At 46.0% G+C, this 15,380-nt stretch overlaps 1 protein-coding gene across 7 annotated transcripts in view; it reads left to right on the top strand.

The window, feature by feature from the left end:
- LOC119965327 (long-chain-fatty-acid--CoA ligase 6-like) overlaps nucleotides 1–15,380 on the top strand; it is a 251,026-nt gene that overhangs the window by 200,331 nt on the left and 35,315 nt on the right. For all 7 annotated transcript variants that reach the window (XM_038795940.1, XM_038795944.1, XM_038795939.1 and 4 more), the window contains 2 exons: nucleotides 10,617–10,689; nucleotides 13,988–14,076. In XM_038795940.1, coding sequence (XP_038651868.1) covers nucleotides 10,617–10,689; nucleotides 13,988–14,076 — 162 coding nt within the window. The remainder of the gene's footprint in view (nucleotides 1–10,616; nucleotides 10,690–13,987; nucleotides 14,077–15,380) is intronic.

Genomic DNA, 15,380 nt, shown 5'->3' with positions numbered 1-15,380 from the left:
TCTGAGTCCATGCATAAATTCCCTCTTTTGTCTTTGAGTGGGCCAATCCTTTCTCTAGTTACCCTCTTGCTCCTTACATACGAATAAAAGGCTTTGGGATTTTCCTTAACCCTCTTAGCCAAAGATATTTCATGACCCCTTTTAGCCCTCTTTATTGCGCGTTTGAGATTCGTCCTACTTTCCCGATATTCCTCCAAAGCTTCATCAGTTTTGAGTTGCCTCGATCCTATGTATGCTTCCTTTTTCATCTTAGCTAGTCTCACAATTTCACCCGTCATCCATGGTTCCCTAATCTTGCCATTTCTATCTTTCAGTTTAACAGGAACATGTCTGTCCTGCACTCTAATCAACCTTTCTTTAAAAGACTCCCACGTTTCAAATGTGGATTTACCCTTAAACAGCTGCTTCCAATCCACATTCCCTAGCTCCTGCCGAATTTTGTTATACTCTGCCTTTCCCCAATTTAGTACTCTTCCTTTCGGACCACTCTTGTCCTTGTCCATGAGTATTCTAAAACTTACGGAATTATGATTGCTATTCCCAAAGTAATCACCGACTGAAACATGAACCACCTGGCTGGGATCATTCCCCAATACCAGGTCCAGTATGGCCCCTTCCCGAGTTGGACTATTTACATACTGCTCTAAAAAAACTCTCCTGGATGCTCCTTACAAACTCTGCTCCATCTACGCCTCCAACACTACACGAATCCCATTCAATGTTGGGGAAGTTACAATCTCCCACCACAAACACCCTATTGCTCCTCTACTTCATGCTCGCTTTTGGGAGGTCTGTAGTAAAGTCCCAACAATGTTACTGCACCCTTCCTATTTCTCAGCTCCACCCATATTGCCTCCGTGCTCGAATCCTCCATCGTGCCCTCCTTAATCACAGCTGTGATATCACCTCCACCCCTTCTACCTCCCTCTCTATCCCTCCTGAAGCATCTATACCCTGGGATATTCAGTTGGCAGTCCTGCCCTTCCCTCAACCAAGTCCCAGTAATACCAATAACATCATATTCCCAGGTACTGATCCAAGCCCCAAGTTCATCTGCCTTACCTGCTACACTTCTCGCATTAAAACAAATGCACCTCAGACCACCTGTCCCTTTGCGTTCATCATCTCTTCCCTGTCTACTCTTCCCCTTAGTCACATTGCGTTTCTTGTCTCGTGCCTTACTGGCTTTAGTTGCTGCTTCTTTACTGACCTCTAACTTCCTAATCTGGTTCCCATCCCCCTGCCACATTAGTTTAAAACCTCCCCAACAGTGTTAGCAAAAGCACCCCCTAGGACATTGGTTCCAGTCCTGCCCAGGTGTAGACCATCCGGTTTGTAATGGTCCCACCGCCCCCAGAACCGGTTCCAATGTCCCAAAAATCTGAACCCCTCCCTCCTGCACCATCTCTTAAGCCACGTATTTATTCTGATTATTGTTGAATTTCTACTCTGACTGTCCCGTGGCACTGGTAGCAATCCTGAGATTACTACCTGTGAGGTCCTACTTTTCAACTTATCTCTTAACTCCCTAAATTCTGATTGCAGGACCTCATCCCTTTTTTTGCCTATATGCGCCACGACAACTGGCTGTTCACCCTCCCCCTTTAGTATGTCCCACAGCCGATCGGAGACATCCCTGACCCGAGCACCCGGGAGGCAACATACCATTCGGGAGTCTCGTTTTCGACCACAGAAACGCCTGTCTGCTCCCCTTACAATTGAATCCCCTATGACTATAGCCCTGCCAGTCTTTTTCCCGCCCTTCTTTGCAGCAGAGCCAGCCACGGTGCCATGAGCCTGGCTACTACTGCCTTCCCCTGGTGAGTCATCACCCCCAACAGTATCCAAAACGGTATACCTGTTTTGGAGGGAGATGACCGCAGGGGACACCTGCACTGCCTTCCTTCTCTTTCTCTGCCTTTTGGTCACCCATTCCCTGTCTCCATCACCAATTCTAATCTGCGGTGTGACCAACTCACTAAACGTGCTATCCATGACCTCCTCAGCATCGCGGATGCTCCAAAGTGAGTCCATGCGCAGCTCCAGAGCCGTCATGCGGTCTAACAGGAGCTGCAGCTGGACACACTTCCTGCACATGAAGGAGTCAGGGCCATCGGCCGCGTCCCTGAACTCCCACATTGCGCACGAGGCACTACCGGAAATGATGGGAAAAAACACGGGTCTGGGATCTCCTGCCATTTTTACCCTTTACCTTAACTGATTACAAATATAGTATCAAATAATTAATAAGTGAAAGGAATAAAGATTTTACTTACCAATCACAATACTCACCAACACATGAAGAGTTAAATTTCAGGTCACTGCTTTGCTGTGGTGTCACCCTTTAAGGTAAGTTTTTAAAGAGATAAACTTACCTTCCCAACAACCACGGTTGTTTTTTTTTTGGTTAGAGGAGGAGGTAGGAAGGGAAACACTGAGGAAGTGTTTCAGGTTTAACTGTCACTTGACAACAACCCCTTCACAAACCACCTTCAAATTACGCTGACCGCACTGCACTTATGCAAATGCATTAATCTCCTCATCCCTCTACATCTAATGGCACCTTTCAATTGAAATAATATGTTTTAAAATATTTTTGATAACAGACAGAAAACAATAGTAACCCCTGTCCCCCAAAACAGCTGATGGTGACTAGCTCTTTAAGTACAAAATAAAAGGCTGTCACCTTTTGTAGAACCTCTCAATTGCACCCCTCATGACGTACTTAATTTTCTCAAGGTAAAAAAACTATTCCCCCAGCCAAATTGAGGCGTTGGGTGGAGAAGCTGATCTCTACTAACTCCCCTGAGTTAGCAATCAGTGAGGCAAAGGCTTGGACATCTGTCTCCAATCCTGTCTGCAGCTCCAGCAGGTCTGATACCCCAAGTATGGCCCCTAAGGGACTGGGCTCCAATTCAATTTGTAGCATTGTCAACATGTTGCTGAAGGAGACCCAACATCTCCCAAGCTTCGATCACGCCCAGAACATGGTGGGCTGGGGCCCTCCCACAACAGTCACAATTGTCCTGCACTCCCTCAAATAGCCGACTCATCCTAGACCTTGTTAAATGTGCCCAGTGTACCACCTTCAACTGTATAGGTCTTGAGTATAAAGATGTGGCATTCACCCTTGCAGGGCTTTTGACACTACATTCCTTCCTCCAATTCCACACCCGATCGACCTCCAATTGCACCCCCGAGATTGTCCTTCCCCTTGGCCTTAATCCCCTCCAGGAATGCAGTATTCTCTGCCAGTATCCTCCCATAAATTCCAGAAATACTCCCTTCCTTCGTCCTGGCTAGAGCGACAGGACCCTTTCGAACAGTGATGCTGAGTGGCACTACCAGAAATGATGGGAAAAAACATCCTTGCGGTACCAACTGGTCGGCAAACAAAATTCCACTGGTATTCCGCCCGGCCCTAGTTCCTTGCAAGTCTGCATTCTCCCTATTGCCTTTCGAACTTTCTCAACCCCCAATGGCTCCTCTAGCCATTTTCAATCTTCCTCTTCCACTGTTAGACACTCCAATCCCTCCAGAAACAATCCTGCAGAGATGACCTTTTATAAAAGGCCCCATTCACCTTGTCCAGTGCGGACACCAGCCCACCTTCCATATCCCAATGATATCCTGGGGGACTGCCTGCCGCCTCAGCTGGCCAGCCAACAAACAACTGGCCTTTTCGCATATTCGTACATTGCCCACGAATAGCGCCGCAGCTGATGCACCGCCTTCTGTGAACAGCAGGGCAAACTGCGTCTACCATTTCTTCCTGCTGGCCAGGACCTCTGGGGTTGTCTCCAACAAATACTTCCCGTGCCGTTCCCCCACCCCCAAGATTTCATCCACCAGCAGTTGCCGTTCTCCCTTATAAGTTTCAGAACCCATTCCCGCTGGCAGCTCGTACTCCTCTACCAATCCCTTCAAACTCAAAAAGCTGCCCACCACGAATAGGTCTCCAAACCACGCCTGCTGCCATCCGCATCTAGCCCTCCCAGAGCAAACCTATGATTTTGCAAACCGAGGCACCCTCCAGCCTCCAGCACTGCTTCCACTGTCCGCAAACACTCAGGGCCACCACCACCACCGGATTTGTGGAGTACCTGGCCAGCAAGAATGGAAGAGGTGCTGTCAACAGTGCCCCTAAACTAGTGTCCTTGCAAGAGGCTGCCTCCATCTGACCCCTCCCCTGCTTCCTGATCATGGCTATATTTGTTGCCCATTAGTAAGTAGGTCATCAAATTTGGCAAGGCGTGCCTGCCATCCCCCACCCTCACCTCCAAACATCCCCGCTCCAGCAGCACCACCTTCACCCGTGGGGCTTTCACCACCCCCACAATCCCCGAGATCGATGTATTAATCTTCCTGTTAAAAACAAAGCCCTGGGAATAAAAATCAGAAGGCTCTGAAACACAAATAAAAACCTTGGGAGAACTGTCATCTTCACATACTGCACCTGCCCCACCAACTACAGCGAGAGCACGTCCCACCTCTTTAATAAAAAAAAACCCTTCATCTGCTCTACCAGTCGTGCCAAATTCAATTGATGTAGCTGCTCCCATCCCCACGCCACCTAAATGACCAGATACCTGAAACTCGCCCCCACTACCTTAAACAGCAGTTCGCCCAACTTCTTCTCCTACCCCTTCGCTTGGATCAGAAGGACCCCACTCTTCCCCATGTTTATACCCAGGGAACCAGCAAATCCTTCCAAAATGCCCATGATATCCCCCCCCCCCCCCCCCAATACCTTCCAATGAGTCTGATATATAAGCAATAAATCGCCACGGCAAAGAGCAACGGGAAGAGTGGGCATCCCTGTCTTGTCCCATGATACAGCCAAAATACCCCAAACTCACCCGGGTCACCTTGCGCTCGCTGCCAGCTCCCGATACAACAACCGGACCTAATCCGCAAACCCCTGCCCGAACCCGACCGCTCCAGTACCTCCCACAAATATTCCCATTCTACCCAATCAAAGGCTTTCCCCTCTTACATAGTTACTGCCACCACATTCTGTCCCTCCGAGGGAATCATTATAACATTCAACAAACACCTAATGAGTCTAAATCATTAATATATACAAAAACAGCAAGGGCCCCAAGACTTGAGTCCTGTAGAACACCATAGAATCATAGACTCCCTACAGTACAGAAGGAGGCCATTCAGTCCATTGAATCTGCATGGAACCTTTTAAAAGAGCACTCTACTCATGTCCACTCGCCCATCCACCCAGCCCTAATCCCATTACCTAACCCGCACAATCCACCTATTTTGTACATCTTTGGCCTGGAAACTATTTTCCATTCTCAAAATCCATCAGCCATTACCCTTTTAAAATTCATTGTTCAAAATTAAAACCAGGCAGCAATATGAAATGTTTTATGTAACAACCTTGAAGTAGCTAAAATAGATTTGATCAGAGGAAGAATGAGTTGTTAGTGCATAAAAATGGTATTTTGACTTTCTCACTACGAATTTACCACCATTCTGGGTCAGATAATGAGCTCGAGAATGGAATTATACTGACGATCAGGATTGGTCTGCAACCCCAATTTCTTTACCCAGTTAAAGCTGGAATAAGAGAAAAAAGAAAATACATAAATTTAAATCCGAGATTGGAGGTTGCCAGTTTGCAACGGGCCTTGGGTTTCTGCACATGCATCAGCCGGAGAATGGTTACACATGTTGATTTTCACGTCTGGGAAATGACCCTGTGAAATAGTTTTTTTTATTAATTGAGATTAGGAAATGGCCTTGCGCCTGTGCAGAAAGGAAAAGTTAAGGTGAAAGTGTGAAACTGGAGGTCAGTTGACTCTTAAGGGGAGCACCTTTCCAGAGGAGGTGTCCCAAGAAGCAGGACACTGGAGGGGGACAGGGACATGATCTAAACCCAAAAGGAAGGTTGCAAACCAGCAAGAGGGACAGAAAGAGGTCCCACAAGTTAAATGACAGGAATCTGAAACTGGTCCTGTTAAGTAAGAGTAGAGCAGTTGGCTCATAATTAAGGAGAGAGCTTCAGAGACCAAACTAGAAGCAAGTAGACTTGAGAGAAGTCAGAAGATCTGAGAGGACAGCTGAAGGTTGGTGACTCTGCTATGTGCCATAAGGGCAAAGATGCCTTTTGAGCAGTGGTATTCTGTATGGCATTGCTGAATATCTGTACGTGTGCTTGAAAGATTACATTTGAAGGTATGCAGAGGTCTATGGGAAAGGGAACATCAGAAAGGAAGAAGGAACTGAGGACACTGTTGCTAAGCTTGCAGATGATACAAAGATATGCAGAGGGACAGGTAGCATAATGGAACAGGGGGCTGCAGAAGGACTTAGACTGACTAGGAGAGTGGGCAGATGCATTACAATCTGGAAAAGTGTGAGGCTTTACACTTTGTTAAAAAGAATGGAGGCATTGACTATTTTCTAAATGGGAAAAGGCTTGGGAAATCGAAGCACAATGGGACTTGACAGTCCTAGTTCAAGATTCTCTTAAGGTTAACGTGCAGGTTCAGTTGGCAGTTAGGAAGGCGAATGCAACATTAGCATTCATGTCGCGAGGACTGGAATACAAGAGCAGGGTTGTATTTCTGAGATTGTTAAGGCTCGGGTCAGATCCCATTTGGAGTATTGTGAGCAGTCTTAGGCCCCGTATCTCAGGAAGGATGTTCTGGCCTTGGAAGGGGTCCAGAGGAGGTTCATAGGGGCTGGTTTAGCACAGTGGGCTAAACAGCTGACTTGTAATGCAGAACAAGTCCAGCAGCGCAGGTTCAATTCCCGTACCAGCCTCCCCAAACATGCGCTGGAATGTGGCGACTAGGGGCTTTTCACAGTAACTTCATTGAAGCCTACTTATGATAATAAGTGATTATTATTATTATCATTATTATTATTAGAATGATTCCTGGAATGAAGAGCTTGTCATATGAGGAGCGGTTGAGTCTCTGGATCTGTACTCGTTGGAGTTTAGAAGGATGAGGGCTGATTTTATTGAACTTACATGATACTGATTGGCCTAGATGCTGTTCATGGACAAGATGTTTCCACTAATAGGAAAAACTAGTACCTGAGGCTTCAGCCTCCGACTGAAGTGACAATCCTTTAAAACTGAAATGAGGAAGAATTTCTTAACCAGAGGGTGATGAATCTGTGGAACTCATTGCTGTAAAAGGCTGAAGAGGCCAATTCACTGAGTGTCTTTAAGACAGAGATAGATAGGTTCTTGATTAATAAGGGAATCGGTGTTATGGGGAGAAGGCAGGAAAATGGGGATGAGAAACGTATCAGCCATGATTCAATGGTGGAGCAGATTCGATGGGCTGAATGGCCTAATTCTGCTTGTATATTTTATGGTCTTCTAGGAGGGAGTGTGAAACTCTGGAAGTAGATCCTTGTTGAAGGCATCAGAATGGAAGTGACGTTTGGGAGAAAATTCCAAGGTGAATTCTTTGCATGTGGAGATTGGAAGCCTTTGTGAGAAAAATAGCTTGTGAGACCATTTGGCTCATGGTGTAACAAGTGTGCCTGGGCGATTGAGAAATTCTTGGAATGTACTATGGTGGTCACTTGTTTGGATGCAGTGTGTCCGACTGCAGTTCACCTATTAGCTTGTTTACATTTATCATATACTTTCTGTGAATAGATAAATATTGTAAACTTACCTTTACAAATTTGTATGTATTTGTAAAATTATTGTAGTAGCATGATTGAGTTTGGATTTGTTTATTGTCAGGTGTACCCAGGTATTTTTCTGTGCAACTCAACAGATCATTAAGCACATGAAAAGAAAATACATAATAGGGCAACACAAGGTACACAATGTAACTACATAGACACCAGCATCGGGTGAAGCATACAGGGGTGTAGTGTTAATCAGGTCAATCCATAAGAGGGTTGTTTAGGAGTCTGCTAACAGCGGGGAAGAAGCTGTTTTTGAGTCTAATCAGGCGTGTTCTCAGACTTTCGTATCTCCTGCCCGATGGAAGAAGTTGGAAGAGTGAGTAAGCCGGGTGGGAGGGGTCTTTGATGAGGCTGCCCGCTTTCCCCAGGCAGCTGGAGGTGTAGATGGAGTCAATGGATGGGAGGCAGGTTTGTGTGATGGACTGGGCTGTGTTCATGACTCTCTCAAGTTTCTTGAGGTCTTGGGCCAAGCAGTTGCCATACCAGACTGTGATGCAGCCAGATAGGATGCTTTCTATGCTTCATCTGTAAAAGTTTGTAAGAGATGATGTGGACATGCTGAATTTCCTTGGTTTCTTGAGAAAGTATAGGCGCTATTGTGATTTCTTGGTGGTAGCGTTGATATGGGTGGACCAGGAATTTGAAGCTGTTAACCATCTCCACCTTGGCCCTGTTGATGCTGACAGGGGTGTGCACAGTACTTTGCTTCTGACGCGTCATTATTCAAGATCCGGCCCACTATGGTCGTATCATCAGCAAACTTGTAGATGGAGTTGGAACAAATTTTGCCATGCAGTCATGTGTGTACAGGGAGTATAGTGGGGGCTAAAAACGCAGCCTTGCAGGGCCCCGGTATCGAGGGCTATTGCGGAGGAGGTGTTGTTGACTCCTTACTGATGTTTGTATTGAAATCTTTCCAACCTTTTTTATTTTGTGTAATACATTCCATTTTCTTGTTTAATATTGTTTTATTCTTTGTTAAAAGTGCCCAAGCAAACTCCTGTGAATGTGTTTAGTAACTGCCCTCCAAGGTTTCTTCAAATAAATGTTAGGATCTATCAAGTCCGGTTTCGTTGTGGGATATGACTTGGCCAGTACAAACATTAGCTGGGATTGTAAAATATTCTAGTGCTCTAGACATACAAGTCATATTTCATTTGCCATTTTTGGACCTGCCCTGGCATTTTAATAATGAATGTACATGGATCCAAAGCCTATTTGGAACTCCAGCCTTTCAGAGGGCACGATTTATCCTCAAGTCTAAAGTGGTACACCTCAAACTTGCCTATTTTAAAATCCGTTTGACACAATTATGGCCATTCACGTGATCTCTGAATATGTCTATTGCTGTATCTGTAAAATCACTGCGACCAGTGTATTGATCAAAAATGTTACCCAGGTGCCCTTATTTGCAAGATAAACAAAGCGCACTTTTCCACATTGTTGAGTGAGAGAATTGGAATAGAAAGTATGACTCAGACTCACAGCTGAGCTCTAGGTTTTACCAGGAGGCTGGCCAGGCTACGATCATCCAGACCTCAACTCGTTCATGGGAAAACCAGGATATTCCTGTTTATTCAGTCGGGGTGATTCAATCAAGACCCATTGTCCTCTGAAACATCCTTGTCTGACCAGCTAACAACTCATTATGAAGTCTGATGGCTTCTTTTGTCTGTCCTTCGTCCTGCTGCAAAGTTGATCACCTGTCTGGAAAATTGTTACATATTCATAGCATGGTCTTGTTCTTTTGTGGAAACGTGAGTAGGCAATCACAAAGTCCATATTGCAATAAGAAGCTTATGTGTTGACTTTTTAAATATAAATTTAGAGTACCCAATTATTAGTTTTTCCAATTAAGGGTAATCTTACGGTTTTGGGAGTGAAACCCACGCAGACACAGAGAATTTGCAAACTTCACACAGACAGTGACCCAGGACCAGGATCGAACCCGGGTCCTCAGTGCCATAGGCTGCAGTGCTAACAACAGCACCACCGTGCCTCTTGTGTGTTAACTTGAGTGCTCTTGCAGACGACCAATATCGATTCCAGCCAGGGCCTCATGTGGTAGTTTCTGTTCCTGGCTTATGTGTCTTGTCAGTCTGTTTTCAGTACCACACTATGTAATTTTTGCTTCCATCTACACTGCTCAACTACTGCTTATCTTTGTGCCATCAGCAAACTTGGATATTGGCTCATGCAAATTAATAAATACAGTGAATAATTGAGGCTCCAACACCGACGCCCACTCGTTAATCCCTACTCTCCTGTCCCCAGCCAATTTTCTAACCAAGTAAATAATTTATCGTCCACTCGCAAGAGCTTCAATTTATTACTTTACGAGGGACTTTATCAAATGTCTTCCCCACCCACTATTTCAATCATGTCTCCAAAACATTCAGTCAGGCATGACTTGCCCTTTACAAAGTCATGCTAGCACTCTTTGATCAGTTGAAAGTTTTCAAGATGTTCAGTTGCTTTATCCTTAATTATAGATGCACATAATTTCCCAGTAACACATGATGAGCTTTGTTAATTAAATCATGTATACAGAGTGGCATTTGTCATTTCCAACAAGCAACTAGAGCTCTTTGGTCCACAGAGCAGCAATCAATCAACTGAGATGGCTAACACACTAGATTTGAAACCTAAACACTACTTTGTCAAGTAAAGTGGGGGCCTCTGGTTGCTCTGTCAATCAGAGTGTTGACCACCCCTTTGTCAGTCACATTGTTTACTCTATTATACTGATTCAAAACCTATAAAATATTATAGATGTGTTCACCTCCTAGTTAAAAGCAGCTAACAAGCGAGATTAAAAGATGTCAGCAATTGTCTGTGTTTAGGCTTATGTACAAAACTTAACACAGTAGCATTTTTTAAGAAATTGTGAAAAGGCTTTATTCTTGTAATTTTCGCATATAACCATTGTATAATGTGGTTAGGTCTATGAAGGTTATGGACAGACTGAGTGCACAGCTGGATGTACCTTTACCACACCTGGAGACTGGACATCAGGTACTATACCATGCCTCCATTGCTATTTTCAGTATATGTGCGCTCTATATCCATCGGTTTAAGTAAGCTTCTTAAACTATGCCACAGTTGCTGGTGTAGGAGGATATGGTGTACTGGAGAACAATAGCAAAATGGCCTAACTTTTAGTTCAGAACATTAGTTACTGTCCTTGGGGAAACAGCCAGACGATGTTCAGGAAAGAGGACGAGCTTCTCTGGTTGGCTTCTGAGTAGAGATTTAAGAGCTGCTTCTTACCTATTTTCTATCTCAATCAAAGGATGTTTGGTGACCAAAGAAAGGTAAAATCATGAATATTACTGGGAGTTTGGATTTATTTTTTTTGGAACTCAATTTTGTTAATCATAAAATTTCTACAATGCAGAAGGAGGCCACTTGGCCCATCGAATCTGCACTTACTTCTCTCTTCTCGCCCACTCCCCACCTTCATAATCCCACCTAACCATTTGGATACGAAGGGGCAATTTAGCATTGCCAATCCATTTAACCTGCACATCTTTGGACTGTGGGAGTAAATCGGAGCACCCAGAAAAAGCCCATTTTCACAGCTGGTGCTGTGAGGCATCAGTGCTAACCATGTGCCGCCCACAGTGTCCCATGGCGATGCACATATTGGAAGACACTATCTGTTTGACCATCTTCTGGAAACACAAATTTGGGGAAGTATTACAAAGAGTTACTGTCATCCAATGTCAAAATTACTTCCATGATTGAGACCGGGTCACATTTCAGATCAAGGAAGGATAGAAGACAAGACACCAAAGGAAGTAGGTATATGGGAAATGAAGGCAAGTGAGAGGGAGGAGGAGGATGGATGAGGTAGAGGAAGGGAATGTGTAAAAGGAAAGGAGAGGAGGAAAAAGCAGGAGAGAAAGCAGAGGAACAAGGCTGAGAATAGTGGAATGAGAAATGATGGGAGAAGGAGATGGAGAAAATGAGAGATGAGGAGGAAGATATGGGACAGGAAATGGTCTGGGAGGAGGAGAAAGTGGTGGGGACAGGAAATATGGTATGGGAGAAGGTGAAAGGGTAAAGGAGGAGAGCTCGTGGTAGGGAGGAGAGAGGGACCATGGGATGATAGCAGAGAAAAAATAAAGAGGTAACAGTGAATAATGGTTATGAAGAGGGGAGGGAAGAGGAGGGTAGAGACAAGGGGGAAAAGAGATTTAGAAGGAAGAGTAGAAATGACACAAAGGAAAGTAAAAGTGATGAGAAATTAAAGGAAAGAAAGGAGGAGAGGAAAAACATTGCAAGGAGAAAAGGAAGGCCACTGGAGGAAAGAGGAAGAAAGGCAAAGGGGGAGGATTTTCTGCGCACCCCCAAGGTGTGTTTCGTGGCAGTGGAGGCGGGCTGCCATTGGCTAATGGCTGGATCTTTTCCGCTGTTAACCAGGTTCCTCCCCCCCCCCCCCCCCCCCCCCCCCCCCCCCCCCCCGACCACAACACCGGGCCGGAATATCTGTGGCGGGGGTTTGCCAGCGGCTGGACTGGAAGATCGCACCAGAGAGAATGGACATGAGGAAAATGAGGGGGAAAAGACTGGGGGGTGGGGGGGGTGGTGAAGGAGAAGCAGGTGGCGTAGAGGAATACAGGAAGAAAAGTGGGGGATGAAGATGGGAAGGACAAGGATGGGAATGGAAGGCAGGAGAGGAAGGGAAGAAAAGCAGCAGAGATGGGGAACGTGGAGAGAGTAGGAAGGTGTTTGGGTAGGGTAGCGGTGGGGAAAGAAGTGGGGCGGCCAGGAATGCGCGGCTGATGTCACTTGGGCGCTGCCGGCCACGTCATTCTCGGCGCGCCGCTTTGACGCAAGTGTCAAGGCCCGGCACCCGAGATTCGCATAACGCCGCTCCTAGCCCCCCCCCCCCCCCACCCCCAGGGGGGGGGAGAGGAAGAATAGGGGGCGAGGAGCGGCCTCCGACGCCGGAGTGAAACACTCCGGGTTTCACTCCGGCGTTGGCCGTTGCGGAGAATCGCGCCCCTCGACTGTTCTCTTTGGTGAAGAGCAGATTAAGAGAAAATTTAATAAAGATAGATAGGGAGAAACTGCTCCTAAAAGTGGAAGGATCCAGAACCAAAGGACACCAATTTAAAGTGATTGGCAAAAGAAGGAAAGAAAATATGACTGCGAACTTTTTAATGCACCAAATAGTTGGGGAATGGAATATGCTCTGAGGCTGCAGTGGTGGCAGTTCTAATTGAGTCCTGCACAAGAGAATTGGACAATTACCTGAAGAGAAATGATGTCGGGCCACAGGGAACAGACGGGGGATCGGGATTAGGCAAATTGCTCTTGCATAAAGCTTGCACAAACACACAGGGCAGAGTGGCCTGTTTATGTGATTTATGATTCATAAGAGATGAGTGGGGGGGAAAGGAGGAGTGTTAGGAAAGGAGAAGGGGGAGGGGAAAGGAGGAGTGTTAGGAAAGGAGAAGGGAAGGAGATGTGAGATTAAGAGGGAGAAGGAGATGGGATAAACCAAGGGACAATCAGGGGAGTAAGTTTGAGCTTTAATGGTTAAATTGCAATTTGCCCCTCACTTGGTTGTTCTGTCAATCATGCTGGCGTCTTTTCCTTTATTGATCACTATTGGGCTTACTCCATTTTGCTATTTTATCTCTGTTTAAAAACTCTTGGGATAGTTCTCCTTCCTTCCCATCTTGCTCCCACCTAACCCCATCTCCAATGCATCGTACTGCAACTGTGGTCTAAAGTCTGCACAAGGTCAATATATTACTGATTTAAAAAAAATTAATAATCTTATTGTCACAAGTAGGCTCACATTAACACTGCAATGAAGTTACTGTGAAAATCCCTCAGTCGCCACACTCTGGCGCCTGTTCGGGTACACTGAGGGAGAATTCGGAATGTCCAATTCACCGAACGGCATATATTTCTGGACTTGTGGGAGGAAACCGGAGCACCCGGAGTAAACCCACGCAGGCACAAGAGAACGTGCAGACTCCACACAGACAGTGACCCAAGCCGGGAATCGAACCTGGGACCCTGGCGCTGTGCAGCAACAGTACTAACCACGGAGCTGGAAAACAAAGTATTCTGAAGGTCCTTTTGAATATCTTGTATGCTTATGTTGCCACCTTGATGACCTCTATCTGAATGCCAAGGTCCCACGACGACTCCATTTTGTAAAATTGTCCTTTAGTTCTGTGTTCATAGTCTTTAAACCTAATTATCATGTCACCATGAATTAAATTACAATTTCTCCTTCTGTAATGTCATGATTATTATTTGATTATTAAGTTGCTTCATTTTCATCCTGCAGGTCATGTTGGGGCCCCTCTGCCATGTAATTATCTCAAACTTATTGATGTGGATGAAATGAAGTATTTTTCTGCAAAAGGAGAAGGAGAGGTAGGTAAATGGTTATCTTTTATCATCTTCTTAACCATTTTCAGGTATTTTGTCTTCAATACCATTTCCTCTTTCAATCAAAGGGATAGTTTACAAGAATTGAAATTTAAGGCAGCACGGTGGCACAGTGGATAGAACTGAATCCCGGCCCTAAGTCACTGTCCATGTGGAGTTTGCACGTTCTCCATGTGTCTGCGTGGGTTTCGCCCCCACAACCCAAAGATGTGCAGGTTAGGTGGATTGGCCATGCTAAATTGTCCCTTAATTGGAAAAAAATAATAATTGGGTACTCTAAATTTATATTTTAAAAAATTGAAATTTTTCAGAAACAAGCAAGGGTTTAGTACTAATTCAATAGCTATTTCAAAAAACTAGCATAGATATGAAAGACAAAATAGATTCTGATTCTTGGGGGTAGACTTTCTGTTGCGCTCAAACTGATGAGCAATGGTACAGAACAATAAGGGTATTGGTAGGTTTATTTTATAATCTTGTTGGTGGACTTAAAGACTGTAAATGCAGTATGCTTAAAGATTGCATGTTAATCACCAAGTGGGCCTGGCTTTTCTAAAAGTGCTCAACAGTTCGCAACATTAGACACGTGCCCTGGAAACCTATTTTTTGTGTCTGCTAATGTGTCTGTTCAGGCATTAGGGGCGTGATTCTCCCATCGGGAGACTAAGTCCTGACGCCGGAGTGAAAACTGAGTGCCGTCCACCCCGCAGGCGCCCCGCATGAAATCTCGGATTGATCTTGCGGGCGGCGGAGGAAAGGAGTTCCTCCTTCAGAGAAGCCGGCCCGCCGATCGGTGGGCACCGATCACGGGCCAGAACCCTTTTGAGCGCCTCCCCGGTGCTGGATCCCCCCCCCCCCCCCCCAGCATTCCCGCGCTGTTCCCGCTGGTAGCGACCAGGTGACGGCGCCGGCGGGAACCCGTCCTATTGGGCAGGCCGCTCGGCCCATCCGGGCCGGAGAATCGGCACTCGCCCACTACAAGCGGCGAGTGGCCAGCCGTAAATCTCGCCGCGCTGGTTTGGGGGGGTGGGAGATTTGCGTGCAGGTGCTGGGGCGGCGTGGCGAGACTCGCCCGGCGCCCCCACCCGGCGTGGGGGGGGCTGGGAATTGCGCCCTAGGTTCTTTGCATGTGGCAAAAGGAGTCTTTGAGGATCTTCTGTGATATAGGATTGTCTCTGCTGCCATTGTTGACCACCTTTAGAAAAACCAGGCCTGCTTAAGGTGGAGTCTTTAAGGGTACTGCCGCAGACCTCCACTAAAATAATAGACCTATCGTAACGTCGAAATGG

The sequence above is a fragment of the Scyliorhinus canicula genome, chromosome 4 (assembly GCF_902713615.1).
Source record: "Scyliorhinus canicula chromosome 4, sScyCan1.1, whole genome shotgun sequence".
NCBI lineage: Eukaryota > Metazoa > Chordata > Chondrichthyes > Carcharhiniformes > Scyliorhinidae > Scyliorhinus > Scyliorhinus canicula.
Note: the sequence above shows the minus strand (reverse complement) of the source record. Positions and strands in the feature narration are given on the sequence as shown.